This window comes from Acanthochromis polyacanthus, chromosome 19 (genome assembly GCF_021347895.1).
Source record: "Acanthochromis polyacanthus isolate Apoly-LR-REF ecotype Palm Island chromosome 19, KAUST_Apoly_ChrSc, whole genome shotgun sequence".
Taxonomy (NCBI): Eukaryota; Metazoa; Chordata; class Actinopteri; family Pomacentridae; genus Acanthochromis; species Acanthochromis polyacanthus.
In genome coordinates, this window is record NC_067131.1 from 31,697,654 (window position 1) to 31,712,452 (window position 14,799).

The 14,799-nt window shown below is 40.8% G+C and overlaps 1 protein-coding gene across 1 annotated transcript; it reads left to right on the forward strand.

Annotated features, from left to right (window-relative positions):
• Positions 1-3,680: 3,680 nt before the first annotated feature.
• Positions 3,681-13,893, forward strand: LOC110963429 (phytanoyl-CoA hydroxylase-interacting protein-like). Its single transcript, XM_022211802.2, has 6 exons — positions 3,681-3,805; positions 9,284-9,480; positions 9,762-9,936; positions 10,447-10,564; positions 10,648-10,810; positions 11,583-13,893. The coding sequence occupies exons 1-6, from the start codon at positions 3,772-3,774 to the stop codon at positions 11,955-11,957; spliced, it is 1,062 nt and encodes a 353-aa protein (XP_022067494.1). The 5' UTR covers positions 3,681-3,771; the 3' UTR covers positions 11,958-13,893.
• The last annotated feature ends 906 nt before the right edge of the window (positions 13,894-14,799 follow it).

A 14,799-nucleotide genomic window follows, 5' to 3' on the forward strand; every position in this document is an offset into this window, starting at 1 on the left:
AATGCCCAAGACAGTCGAAACCAGTCCTAAAGGGGGTCTAAAACCAGGACCAAACCTAAACCAGTACAAAAAAACGTCCAAAGTCAATCAGAATACAGTCTGAAACCAGTACAAAAAAATACGGACCAAAACCAAACCTAAACTACTCCTAAAACGAGTCCAAGACCATCTGAAACCAGTCCTGATCCAGGACCAGATCCAGAGTAAAATAAATCCTAAACCAACTTTAAATCACATCCAGAACCAGGAGAACCAAGACTGGAACCAAACATAAACCAGTGCCAAGAAAGTCCACAACCAGTCCAGAAGGTCTTCTAGAAAGCCTCAGAGCATGATACTGTCACCTCCATGCTTGGTGGTAGGTTTGGTGTTCTTAGGGTAAAAGGCCTCACCTTCAGTTTTTGTTCCATCTGACCTCAGAACTTTCCTCCAGAACCTTTTCTTTGTCCATGTGATGAATGGAGCTTTAAGGTTCTGCTTCTAGAGGAAGAACTTCCTTCTTCATGGATCCTCTAGAACCCTGTGGACACTGACAGCTGTGTTCCAGCAGCTTCTCATTCATCCAGACCTGCTTTCTGATGGTTCCTGGTTGACTCTTGACCATCCTGACCAATGGTCTCTCAGCAGCAGGTGGTAGTTTGTGTTTTCTTCCTGATGGTGGCAGTAACACAACTGGACCATGAACTTTATTCTGACTAGCATGATTCTGGATCTGAAGCTGCAAACGGCTCCAAGTGACTTTCTGACTGGTTCTAGTCGATGATTTTCTTCTTCAGATCTTTGCTGAGCTCCTCAGAGTGGATCTAATGGTTCTATTTAAACTGGATCAGAGTCAGCAGCTGTAGTCGATCAGAATCACTCAGGAGAAGTAAAGAGGTCATGAAACTGGATATTTTTGACTCAACAGATGTTTTCCCAGAAGATCTTTGATAAAATCTGTGAAAGAACCAAAATTAACGTATTACAAAAAAAATAAGAAAACTGTAAATAAAATCTCGGATGGACACATTGTGCTAATTTGACATCTTTTTGCACCAATTTTGCATCTTCTTGCATCTTTTTGTGCCCATTTTGCATCATTTTGTACCAGTTTTGCATCTTTTTGCGCCAATTTTGCATCTTTTTGCGCCACCTTCAGTGTGGGTCCTCACTAGTACATCAGCAGAGATGTTTGCTGAGCTGGATGTTAATCTTCTTATGTAAGAGTCGGTTTAATTCACTTTTCACTGTAATCCTCCTGCTTCATGTTAATCCACTGATGGAGGCAGGGAACACTCCACCAGGAACATCTGAACTCTCCTGGGTTCTGGTTCTGGATTGTCGTGATCGTTTGCTCCCCAGTGGATGAACCCTGATGACATCAGCGATCCTCTGAGGTCACCTGTGGCTCCACCCACAGGTGAGGGCGTGGAGCAGAGTTGTGATTGGACGCCTGTGAAGCTGCTGCCGTTAAACTAAACATTTATCTTTGCTGAAGGTGAGTTGCTGCATTAGTGCAGAAATTAATCATCTTTCAGATTCATCATGCTTCTGATCAGTTAAATTTTTAAAGTCAGTGATTTTTATGTGACGTTTTTAAGTATTCTCTTATTAAATCAGCACAAATGTTCACAACAGAAAGTGGGAAAAATATGGATGGATATTTTGGAAGATTTCTTTCCTTTGATCTGAAAAATAAATCTGATGGAGGCAAAATAAACGTCTCAACTGAGAAGTTCACAGAAGATCAATACTTCTGGCTGTAGGGACAACCGGAATGATTGATTAGCAGATTAAATGACCAATTTATTCCAGATTTATCACTTTTAATGGACTTTTTCAGAACTTCATCAGTCCAGCAGACAGTCAGAACCATTTTTTTCTGTAATTTCAAATGTTGATTCAGAAATTGGATCATTTTTTAACAACTTAGTGCAATTTTCATTAAAGCTGCTGTCCGGAGTTTCCGTTTGTTTTCAATTTATGTATCATTTTTTAACAAAGCTTAAATGTGTTAGTCTAGTTCGATACTATAATATAAAGTTAGTATAACGCGATATGAAAATTTATTCCTGAGCTCCGCCTTCCTCTCATAGACCCCCATGTTATTCCAAAAAGCGCCGGTCGCTGCCGACCAATCAAGTTCGAGCTTCAGCTTTGTCATGCTGTCAATCAACGGTTACGCGCACAGCAAGCAAGCCCATGCAGAGGTGGGCGAGCTACGCACTACGCAACCGCGCGCACATTTGTTTTGCTTGTGGAGGAGAGAGCATCAGGGATCAGCAACTTCCAGAAAAGTTACCAATCCCACGGCTTGTCAGGCCAAGAGACTGCAGGACGTTTTTTGGCTCGGGGTGCTCGCGTCGCTCCCTGACCACGGCCTCCATAGCCCGCCTGACGGCTTCGTTTAGATGCCCGACCTCTGGAGGAAGATGTTGGGGCGTCTGGGACATACTCTTCGTCAGAGGAGTCATGCAATTCTGAACTCTAGATAGAAATAAACAATGTAACACATATACACGCGTAAATGCACTAAGTTTGATAAACAACGTCATCCAGAGGGATACACGAGTGTAATCACATATTGAAACTTTACTCGTTCGTCCTAGCAGATTCATGTTATTTTGGTATTAGGACAAGTTAGACTCAATACAGCATTCTAACGTAATTCCTTTATTATTTACTAAATGTACTAAATGTAGAAGAGGGGAAAACAGCAAAACAGGCGAGATGCTGCAGCACTCCGGGCACTTCTCTCATGTACTGCGCGCGTGCACAAATAAAGGGGCGAAATCAGAGGGAGGGACCAACAGTGTTCTGGGAGACGCTGTGATTCAAACTCCGGACACGAGCTTTAAGTCAAAATGGCCCAAAAAAGACCCAGAAATGGTCTAAAAACCTGAATATTTATTCCAGACCTGATTAAAATGAGTTAAATCTGAACTAAAACCAGTGAAAATGCTCCATCGTCTCAGATTAGTTCAGTATTTAGTTAACATCCAGCAAACTGTTCTACCTGCTGTTCACACTATATTACATCCCATAATACCGATGACCACTGCTCTTTTGGGGTTTTTTTTATGTCTTTTTTGTTAGAATTTGACCTTTTTTTTCAGTTATTCTGTAAATTTTTGTTGTGATTTCACACCATTTTTGTGGACATTTCCTTGAAAATGATCCCGAGGAGACAAAATGATCCAAAATGACGAGAAAAGATCCAAGCTGATGTAAAACTTGATGAAAATGACCAGAAAATTGTCCAAAATGAGTAAAAATTTACCCAAAATTGAGCCAAACTGACTGAAGATTTTCAGAACGACACAAAATTAGTCCAGGATGCTTCAAATATTATAGAAAATGACTCAAAATTTGTGCAAAGTGACTCAAAAATAATCCCAAATTACAGGAAATTTGTTGAAAATGATCAAATTTCTGAGTCAGCAGTTGTCTAAAATTATAGAAGGAAACTGATTCTGAACAGAAACCAGATTCAGTGTTCAGACTGAGACACCTGGATGGATTTAAACTGATCTGGTGTCAGTTTCTATCAGAACTCAGATGTTTCTCCTCCTAAATGTCCTGGTTCTATCTGCTGGACTGATGAGGTTCTGAATAAGTCCATAAAAAGTGATAAATCTGGAGATTTTCCCAGTAAAGCTCCATAAACGGTTTCACCTTGTCTCTCTCTCTCTCTCTCCTCCTCCTCGATCGTCCGGTGACATCACTGATCAGCTGATCTGCTGCTGAACTCGTCCCTTGTTGTTGTTTTTTCTTCTGCAGTGATTCTTCATCATGACGGAGCTCCGGAGTCTGCAGCTGGCAGAAGGTCAGTCCTGAACACAGAGGGAGTTTCTTTCCTGAACTATCGACTGTAGTTTATTTTAAAGTTCTCTAAGAACCAGAACAACCTGAAGAAGGAGAGAACTCACAGAATAAGTTAGAACAATGGAATCCAGAGAGAAGAAAAAAGTAGAATTAATTAATTAATTTGACAAATTTAAAAAAAACTGAAACAAACATCTTTTTGTGCTCTTTTTCTGTCACATTTTGGTCATTTTGCATCATTTGTTTGTTTTGTGTCTTTTGTTGTCATTTTGCATCATATTTTGGTTTACCACTGAATTTTGCGTTTATTACATCTTTTACAGCTGCTTTGTGTCACATTTTGGTTGTTTCATGTTACATTTTGCTTGTGTTGTCATATTTTGGTCATTTTGTGACATTTTGGCTGGTTTTCATCTCCGCCCTGAGGAAACACTGCCTGCTGTTCAACCTGGAAACTCTCTGAATGGTTTGGTCTCAACTGAGTCGGTCCAGTAGAACCAGTACTAGGAGGACAGTTCTGTTCTACCGGATCTGTTTAGATCCAAAGTTTATTCTTAGAGAATTCTACAATGAGAGCTCAGATACAGCAGCAAAGTACCTGATAGTACTGGACAGAACCAGGACTAAAGGGCCTGATAGTACTGGACAGAACCAGGACTAAAGGGCCTGATAGTACCGGACTGAGTTGTTCCACAACTCAACCAGCCTGAAAAAGAACCTCAGTACCAGAAGCTCAGCAGGGCTGTTAATTCCAGATCTTGGAGGGACAAGGCGCTGAAATAAGACCCAGGTGTTCTGAGGAACTGGATGTAAATGCAGCTGATTTGTGTGTTTGGCTGCTTTGATTTGAATCAGGATGTAAATGAGACCAACAGAAAAACGAAGGAAAACCTGCAGCAGCGACTTAACAACTGACCAGTTCATCCTCAGGAACCTGTTTGGTACCAGAAGGACCAGTGGACCAGTCAGAGGTCAGAACTGTCTGGAAAAAAGGAAGAAATGATGATGTTCTGTGTTTGGTGTCCATCAAACAAACTCTAGTCCACATTTATTGGAGCTTTTTCCATCAGAGTCTTTCTCTTTGTCTCCATGAAGCTTTGACTGGTGAAGAACAGACAGCAGTTGTTGATGAACAGTCTGAAGATGGAACTCCTTCAGAGGAGTCATAGGAGTCTTGGTGGCCTCCCTCTCTAGTCTCTTTCTCCTTCAGAGGAGTCATAGGAGTCTTGGTGGCCTCCCTCTCTAGTCTCTTCCTCCTTCAGAGGACTCATAGAGTCTTGGTGGCCTCCCTCTCTAGTCTCTTTCTCCTTCAGAGGAGTCATAGGAGTCTTGGTGGCCTCCCTCTCTAGTCTCTCAGGTCTTGATGACGTCCTGCTCTAGTCTGATCTATTCATGTTCCATTTTCCTTCCATTTCTTAATGATGGATTTAACTGGACTCAGATCTTCAGGAACTTTAAATGTTCTTGTATCGTCCTGACTGATGCTTCTCAACAACCTTCCCTCAGCTTCTTGGTTCTTTAGTCTTCATGGTGTAGTCCTATCCAGGAGTTCTGACCCACCAGAGACTGGACCTTCCAGATTTGGGGTAAAACAGGGTAGAACAGGGGTGAATAAAGTTCTCAGTGACTCTAATGGAGGATGTTTGCATCAGAACAGAGCAGGTGAGGCTCTCTCTGGTCTCTGGACTGACTGTGGCTTCGGTCCAGTGGATCTCCGTCACTGTGGATAATTACCTTCCCAGGAGGATGAATAGAAGCTTCAGCTACTCCATTCAGCGGAAGGATGAAGAGGAGGAGGAGGAAGGACGGGAACACTCCCTGCTTCTTCAGCATTTCACAAAAACAAGTGTTCTGCCGTGTTAAGATCAGAAAAGACTCACTGCTGGTTGTTTTTTTAAAGAGGACGTTCGTTTACCAGGCCTCTGAGTTCAAACTTCAGTTTACAGGATGTTAGATTAGAATCTGTTTCACCTCAGAGTGAACCATGTCTCTGGATGGTTGTGGTTTCTTCTTCCGTCTTTATAATAGTTCTGATGAACCACCTCCCAACCTGCTGATTTGAGCCTCAAAGTTCACCCACAATGACCTTTATAGCGTTTTCTCTGGTGAATTATCAGAAACCAGAACCACATCAAGAGAACCAATGTTTGCTTCTAGGACTCTGTCACAGCAAAATGCTGCTAAAAGATGTGAAATAACCACAAAAATGTGCAAAATTGGCACAGAAAGCTTGAAATTACCAGAACAATTCACAAAATTGGCACAAAAAATGCAAAATCACAACAAAACCTCACAGAATTACTAAAAATAGATATTCAAGATATTATCACAAAAAGACAAAAATTAACACAAAAGATATGAAAACCATAAAAATATGTGAAATAACCACAACAAGACTCAAAATTGGCACAAAACACAGAATACAAAAAAGGTATATTATTCAAGATACTATCATAAAACTGGCACACAAAAAAGTGAAATAATAATTAAAAAATTGGCACAAAAACCTTTGAAATTACCAGAAAAAGATGTTTTGATCAGCAGTATTATGGGATGTAACACAGTGTGAACAGTCCAGCTGCAGCAGAAAATGATCTGTTTTGGTCCTTTTGTGTCCTTTGGTGATAATTTTACCTTTTTTAGTGATTCTGTGAGTATTTGTTGTGATTTTACATCTTTTTGTGCTAATTTCACATCTTTTTTTTGTGGTGACTTGTGTCAGTTTTTTCAGATATTTCTCCTCCTAAATGTCATGGTTCTGTCTGCTGGACTCATGAAATTCTGAAAAAGTCCATTTAAAAGTGATAAATCTGGACCCACCTCTGTGGACTTCAAGGACCTGGAATGTTCTAAGTGAGACTGAACTTAAAGACTTTAAGCAGGAAAGGAGAACATCCCCTGGAGAACGTTCCAGAGTAGACCTACAGACAACTGGAGAACGTTCCAGAGTAGACCTACAGACAACTGTTGTCGGTAGGTCTACTCTAGAGATGAAGAACCAGATGTTCTGAGGAGGTCCTGGTGTTGTTTTTCTGCTGCTCGTCCACTTTGTTTCTGAACAGACTCGTTGTTCAGAGTTTCTACTGACTGAAGCCTTTTGTCCTCCAGAATCAGACACAGAGCCGCTCTTCAGTCTGTCGTCACTTTCACCAGATTTAAGAGGAAACGTTTGTTTTTAGACCAGAATTCTGCCTGAAGTTCCACACATTCAGTCATTTTTCTGCACTATTAAACCAGCAGCTGTTTGTCTGAATCAGAGACGAACATTTTATAAAAACATATTTTAAGTATAGTCTGTCCACAGAATGATGAAATGTTGAAAACTTAACTATTCTGAGTCTCATTTTGAGTCTGTTTTTTTTTTAAATTTTATGTTGTTTGTCCAATTTCGACTCGCCCTTTTCTTGTTTTGTGTAATTTTGTGTCACATTTATTTCATTTTATGTCTTGTTTTGTCTCTCATTTTATCGTTTTGAGTCTTATTTTCCTAATTTTGAGTCTCGATTTTCTTGTTTTGTGTCACATTTTTAATTATTTGTCTGATGTTCTTATTTTGAGTTGTTTTTTTTGTTTTGTATCGTTTTGTCTCATATTTATCCTTTTGAAGGAGATGTTTTTATGATCTCTCATTTTCTCATTTTGAATCATATTTTTTCTTTTGCATCATTTGAGTCTCATTTTTGTCATTTTGTCTCATTTTCCTCATTTCAGGTCTCAGTTTTCTTGTTTTGTGTCATTTTGTTACATTTTTGTGATTTTATATCATTTATGCTTTGTCTCTCATTTGAGATTCATTTTTGTCATTTTGAGTCTGTTTTCTTGTTTTGTGTCACATTTTTTGATTGTCTCATTTCCAAATTTTGAACTTTATTTTTCTTCTTTTGCATCATTTTGTTTCTTATTTTTGTCATTTTATGTCTTATTTTTTATGCTTTGTCTCTCATTTTCTCATTTTGAGTCTTGTTTTTCTTCTTTTGCATCGTCTTGAGTCATTTTTGGTCATTTTATGTCTAATTTTTCCAATTTTGAGTCTCTTTTCTTGTTTTCTGTCACACTTATTTCATTCTGTCTTATTTATGCCTTGTCTCTCATTTTCTCATTTTGAGTCTCATTTTTGTCAATTTGAGTCTCGATTTCTTTGTCTTGTGTCACATTTTTAATTATTTGTCTTGTTCTTATTCTGAGTTGTATTTTTTGTGTCTTGCATCGTTTTGTGTCTCATATTTAAATCTTATTTTTTTCTTTTGCATCATTTTCAGTCTCGTTTTTGTGATTTTATGTCTCATTTTTTTCTGTTTTGTCTCTCATTTTAAATCTCATTTTTGTTGTTTTGGTCGACATGTAGCGATTCTGATTCAGGTTTGGTTTTCCTGAAAGAACAACTCGTCACATATGACGCGTTCAAAGACTGTTTGAATGTTTTTACTGTTTCTTTGCTGATGAAAAGTGATTTTGGCACTTTTTAAAACAATGAATGTTTTTTTAACTATCCGTCTGTGTTTTGGAGCATCAACAGGACGATTTTACAGGAATAAATATCACCAGAAACAGACGAGATGCTTTCTGCAGCTGCTTCTGCCTCCATGTTGAAGGATCTGAGGTCACATCTGTCCGACCTTCACCGCTCTGACATAATCTGCTTACATCATCACCAGGCTCCTCCCACAGTGTCGCTTCAATCAGAGGCTCAACTTTAAGCTTCGATAAAACCACATCAGCCTGCAGCTCCACAGCCTGAAGAATTAATTAGGACAAATATCAGATTTTATTTTCCACTCTGAGCTGCAGATCACATGAATCAGTTTGAGTTTAAAAAAAACATCTGATTTCTGTGATTTAAATAAATATTATCTACAATAATATTAATATTTTCTACAAATCTGCTGAAAAATCGATCAATCTCACTGATTGGTTTGTGCGATGCAAAAATACAAAACTTTAAAATTGAAAAGATGAATCTGAGAACGTTCTCCAGCAGGTGGAGGTAGAACGATCAATCGATCAGTCGCCAATTATTACAGGAACTGTTCTGATCCATGATCAGAGGATTTTAAACAGAAACACTTAAATTCTCATTTAAACTCTGAAATGTGAATATTTTCAGTGAACTGAAGATCTCTGGACTAAAGCAGACCTTCCATGAAACTCTGATCCACGTTTCTTCGTTTTCTAATGTTTTATAGATCAAACAGCTGATTGATTCATTGAGAAAACAGTCCACAGCAAACACCATCATTAGCTGCAGCTGTGATCAGAACAAAGGAGAAATACAAGTTATTAAACAAAAACTTTCTTCTGAAACCAGAATTTAAAGGAAATTGTTCATGAGAGTGAAGCAGATCTGACAGAAAGGCAGCATCAGGACATCAGAAGTCCAGGACGTCTGCTCAGAGGTTCAGAGAAAAGCTCTGGAACCGTAAAATCTTCAACATGTTAATGAGGACAAACTCTGAGGGATTTTCTGCCTTCTTGTTTCCAGGAACAGAGTCTGCAGACAGCGGCATCGGAGACGTGGACGACCTGCCGCTTCCTCAGCAGATCACCGTCAGCAGCATCACCTGCGACTCCTTCAAGATCAGCTGGTCCATGGACAGCAGAGGGAGGGACCGCATCAGCCACTACTTCATCGACCTGAACAAGAAGGAGAACGTGAGCTGCAACAAGTTCAAACACAAGGTGGGAACCGAGGAACCGTCCTTCTCATGTTCTAGTCTCTTTAAACTGGTTCCCAGTACGTTTCAGCTTCTGTAAACTGCTTCCCAGTATAAACTGACAGAGCTTTTTTGTTTTCCAGTTTCTGTCTTCCAGATGCTAACTTTTCCTGCTGCTGTATTTTAGGATTTAAAGGATTAAATCTTTCTGGACTTTCTTAAGTTCTCCATAACTACAGATCACTGGGATTATTGTTTACACCTAGAAAGGAAGAACAGCAGAAGCTGAGAACTTGTGTCTTTCAGGACGTTCCCACCAAGCTGGTGGCGAAGGCGGTTCCGCTGCCGATGACGGTCCGAGGTCACTGGTTCCTGAGTCCTCGGACCGAGTACACCGTCGCCGTGCAGACGGCCGCCAAGCAGCCGGACGGAGAATACGCCGTTTCCCAGTGGAGCGAGATCATCGAGTTCTGCACCGCAGGTCTGACTCACCGGTTCCACAACTGCAGAACATCAGGCTTCAGCTGGTCTGACTTGAAGTTGATCTGAGTTCCATGAAGCAGATTTAACTTAGTCTAAACTCTGGACATTTACACCAGCAGCTTACCTGGAGCACCACAGGCTAGCTGTCAGGCTAGCTGTCAGGCTAGCTGAGTTAAGCTGAGTTGTTTATCCAGTGTATCAGCGCAGATTTTACCACAGATCCTCATCTTATGTCACATTGTTTCGCTGATTCTTGAATCTGGATCAGACTAGCCTGACTGTGTGAAGCTGATCTGACCGTTCTGGAACCACTTCCTGCTTCACTGATTTGTTTGTTTCATTTAAGTCCAGTCATCCCCTCAGACTTCCTCATCATTATCTAATAAAAAGAATTTCTTTTCAGCATCATTAGAAACATTCAAAGTTCTGCATTCATTTTGTCGACACGAGACAGAAGAAAACTCTCGGACAGAGCCGGTTAGTAAAGATGGCGGCTGTGTTTCTGCAGATTATTCCAGCGTCCACCTGAACCAGCTGCTGCAGAAAGCCGAGGCCATCAGCGGCAGGATGCTGCCGTTCACTGTCTTCTACAGGAACCAGCAGACCGACTACTTCCTGCCAGACAGGTGCGTCCTGCTGCCAGCTGATGTCCTCATCCGTCCTCTGCTGGTGTTTTATGTTTTCTAAACGTTGTGTCTGCTGTGAACAGAGATGCTCAGTGTTGCCACCTGCTGCCGACGGTGAAGGACAACAGCGGCAGCAACGGTTCGCCCATCAGTGGAAAACTGGAGGGAATCTTCTTCAGCTGCAACACAGAGTTCAACACCGGGAAACCCCCACAGGACTCCCCGTATGGACCCCACCGCTTCCAGGTACCTGAACACACCACACACACCAGGTGATGCTCAGAGGCTGGATGACTTCATCACACAGGTGATCACACATCCAAGACTGTGTCACGGCTGTGGTGATCAGATTAGAGATCTTAAGAATCAGTCGATTGTTTCTGCTAATGATTTAACGGATCAGGCAGGAAGTAAAGGTCGTGATGTCAGTAAATGTACATCAGCTGTAGTTCCTGGTTGTTCCAGCAGGTGGAACTGTTGTTTAATCCTGTAGAGACCAGAGGAGGTTAAAGCAGAGAGCATTGTGGGAGTTTTGCAGCGACGGGGACCATGACAAAGACTTCTGAGGAGGTTGATGGTTGCTGGTCAGAGCTCATCCATGGAAAACAAAAACTTAAACCATCAGAAATGACTCCTGTAGACACACCGAGCTTCACTCCAAAGAACTTGTGTTCTTCAAATCTTTATCTGAAGAACTTTCAAAGTGTCTCTTTTGGGAACCATGATCGATGTTCTAAAGAACCTTAGCCAAACAATGTTCTTTAAAGTCCCATTTCTCCATACAGGTCATTAAGGAACCCCCAGAGATGCCTCAAAGTTCATCAAAAAATGGTTCCATTACTCATCATTGACAGACTTCAGAAAAATGGTTTCTGAAAGAACCTTCTTTTGCTGGAAGTGTCTTTTTTGGTGTCTGAAGGATCCATTTCTTGATGATTTTTTGAGGCGTGTTTTTTTTTTTAAAGAACCATTCCAGAACCATTATTTTCTGACGGTTTGTCTGCTTGTGTCTGTACAGATCCAGGCCGACGTCCTCTTCAACCACAACACCAACGTGTACTTCGGGGATTTCTACTGCATGTACACGTCGTACCACTACGTCATCGTGGTTTTGGCTCCCGTCGGCTCCACAGGAGACTCCTTCTGTAAGGGGAGGCTGCCAGTACTGGACCGGTCCAACAACCGCTTCCTGACCCGCACCGAGGAGGTCGACGGCTCGCTGTCCTTCCGCCACGCTCAGGACGTCATCCTGGAGGTGATCTACACCGAGCCGGTGGACCTGTCGCTGGGGATGGTGGCCCGGATCAGCGGCCACCAGCTCATGAGCCTGTCCACCGCCAACGCCAAGAAGGACCCCAGCTGTAAGATCTGCAACATCAGCGTCGGACGTTAGCTTCACCCCGGATCACCAGCTAACCCGCGTAGCCGCTAACAGCTAAGCTACTAATAAACTCACCGTTCTCTCTCTCTCTGTGGAATAGTTTGGTGCTGCTGATAGAGACCCAGAAGAACAAACCCACGGATGGTCTGCAGCAGGTTTCAGAGTGACGGCGCCCTCTGGTGGCCACAGCAGTGATCACAGCAGGAGGTCAGGGTGGATGGATGGGAATGTTCATTTGAACCCTCTGAACAGTTTCTGGTGGTTTTCTGTCTCGTTTTTCTTCACTGAGGTTCGTTTTAAAGTCCTGCAGCTCTGATGAACCAGAACATGAAGAAGGAGAGAGATGTTTCTCAGAACGATGGGAACCAGGAAAGAAAGAAAACAGTTGAAATGATTTTATTATTTGTCTTACAAAGATTGATAAACCTGGAAGCAACACGTCCAACATGTTCTGACAGATGTCCCCAACACTGGAACTAACGTCGGTTCCACATTCTGGAGATATTTCTGGTTCTGCTACAGACTGTTTCCTCTCTGCTCTGTGGAAACATCTCCGTCACGTCATCTTCAGAAGATGTCAGATTAGATGTCAGACCAGCAGGTTTCCATCTGGTAGCTTCTCTCTGAGCTCACAGATAAAAACTGGACGTTAAAACAGCTCAGCTTCAATAAAACTGTTCTCAGTCACACATTTTTCTGGTTCTGTTCATCCATCCAGGCGTCACAATCCAGAGATACGTAGAACCTGGTTTCTGTTCATTTCCTCTAGAACAGGGGTCGGCAACCCGCGGCTCCGGAGCCGCATGCGGCTCTTTTATCCCTCTGTTGTGGCTCCCTGTAACTTTGGAAAATACATTGTTCTGCCTTTCAATGCATTTTAATATAGAGAATTTTATTGTGAAATTACCGCTCTTACTTTGACGTGTCACTCCACCGGATGTGCTGTGCCTGTGACATGAGAGCGCAAAGTTGATGCAGAGAGACAACACGGAGCTTCCGATTCCCACACGTTCATGTCTTTTTAAAATTTTACTCCTGGAGAAGCAACGTCTGTAGTTTCACATCGTTTTGTACTCAAGAATGTCAAGTCTGTATATTAAAGCTCCACTCCAAGAAAGACACGTCTTGTCTTTGAGTCAAAAGTACTCATGATAGGATCGCAAGAACACGGCTCGATATCCAGGCAGCAGGTCAGAGAGTCAGAGGAGTGTCGTCTTGGAAAACAGGGCAGCGACTTACCGGAGAAAAGTTATTAGCTTAAGATAAATAGATTTTACAAGTTAAACAGACATTCGCAAAATATTGATTTCCAGCTAACATTACGTAACATATGAGGTCCAGGAGCAAAAATGACATTAACCAAGTAAGATAAATATTAGTGGTAGGACACAATTAAAAAATGAATCTATCTAATCAGAGGCTTTGTAATTAATTAATCACGACTGATTAACAAGGGCATAGAGGTAAAAAAGTGATATATGCAGTGTTGTCTTCATTTTAAATGCCAAAAGGATTTTGCGGCTCCCGGTGTTTTCTTTTCTGTGAGAAACGGGTCGAAATGGCTCTTTGAGTGTTAAAGGTTGCCGACCCCTGCTCTAGAACCAGCTGTGATCATCAGTATTATGGGATGTATCCTGGTGTGAACAGTTTAGAGTCCTACAAACAATCATTGGTTCCTGGATGTGTTTCTGGTTTCTGATAATTCACCAGATAAACTTAAAAAAGGTCATTGTGGCTGAACTTTAAGGCTCATATCAGCAGGTTGGGAGGTGGTTGGTAGATCTGCTTTGATTTTTTACACATTTCCTGTTTTGTTTTCACATTTCATTAAAGTAAATTGATCTACAGATAATACCAGTAAAACCAGTGAAACCAGTATTAATTTATATATTACCAATATGACAACAGGCCTGTATCTGTGTTTAATAAATGGGAATTCATTCTTTTACTAAGTGAACTTACGCTGTTTAACTGTTTAAATCAGCTAAAAATATAAATGTTTTACAGATGTTCACCATTATTTGGAGAAAAAAGGATTTTAAGGATAGAAGAAAGCCTGAAGAAGTATTATTTTACAGATTTGTTGGGTTTTGGTAAATTACAGACTGTATTTAACAAAATCACAGAAAAAAACAATGAATTTACATGTTATCTGTAAAAATTAAATCAGTCCAACACTGTAAATAATGTCCACAGCAAAAATCTGCATTTTGATAAACAGTAAATCTAATTTAACATAAAATGAAGCAGTTTTATTGTATTTAAATCAACAAAAACTGTCTTTATTTCTTCTCAGTTACTTGATGTTATCGTTCATTTTCTGCAGCAGTTTGAACAGGAAATGTTTTTATTCATGTGAAGAAAGTTCCGGCACAGAGAGGAAACATCACAGAGGTTTATCAAACTTCTGCTGCAGCACTGATGGTTTATTTTTAAATCAGATAACTGTGTTTGACCTGGTTCATGTTATTAACCCTTTAAATCCTCCTGGAGGCTGAAATGAAAAAAGGTTCAGACATTCAGGAGGAAATAAAATCACTTTGCAGAGCTCAGAAGAACCTGGAGGAACCTTTGGAGTCCAGAACGGTTCTTTAAGGAACTCTGCAGCGGCGCTTAAAGCTTTTATTATGAAGAGTTAGAAACAGTTAGCTGGTCAGCTAATAGTTGAACAGTTAGCTCAAAGTAATGGATTAAATAGTTAGCTAAAACTGCTAAAGAGGTCAAATTATTAGTTTAGCTTAAAGAAAAACACTGATCAAAATAATCACTGAAATAGTGAACCAAAGATGTGAATTGTGTTTAGCTCACTGTTTGTAAGATTTTGATAACTATTAGCTCACAATTTCAGCTGTTT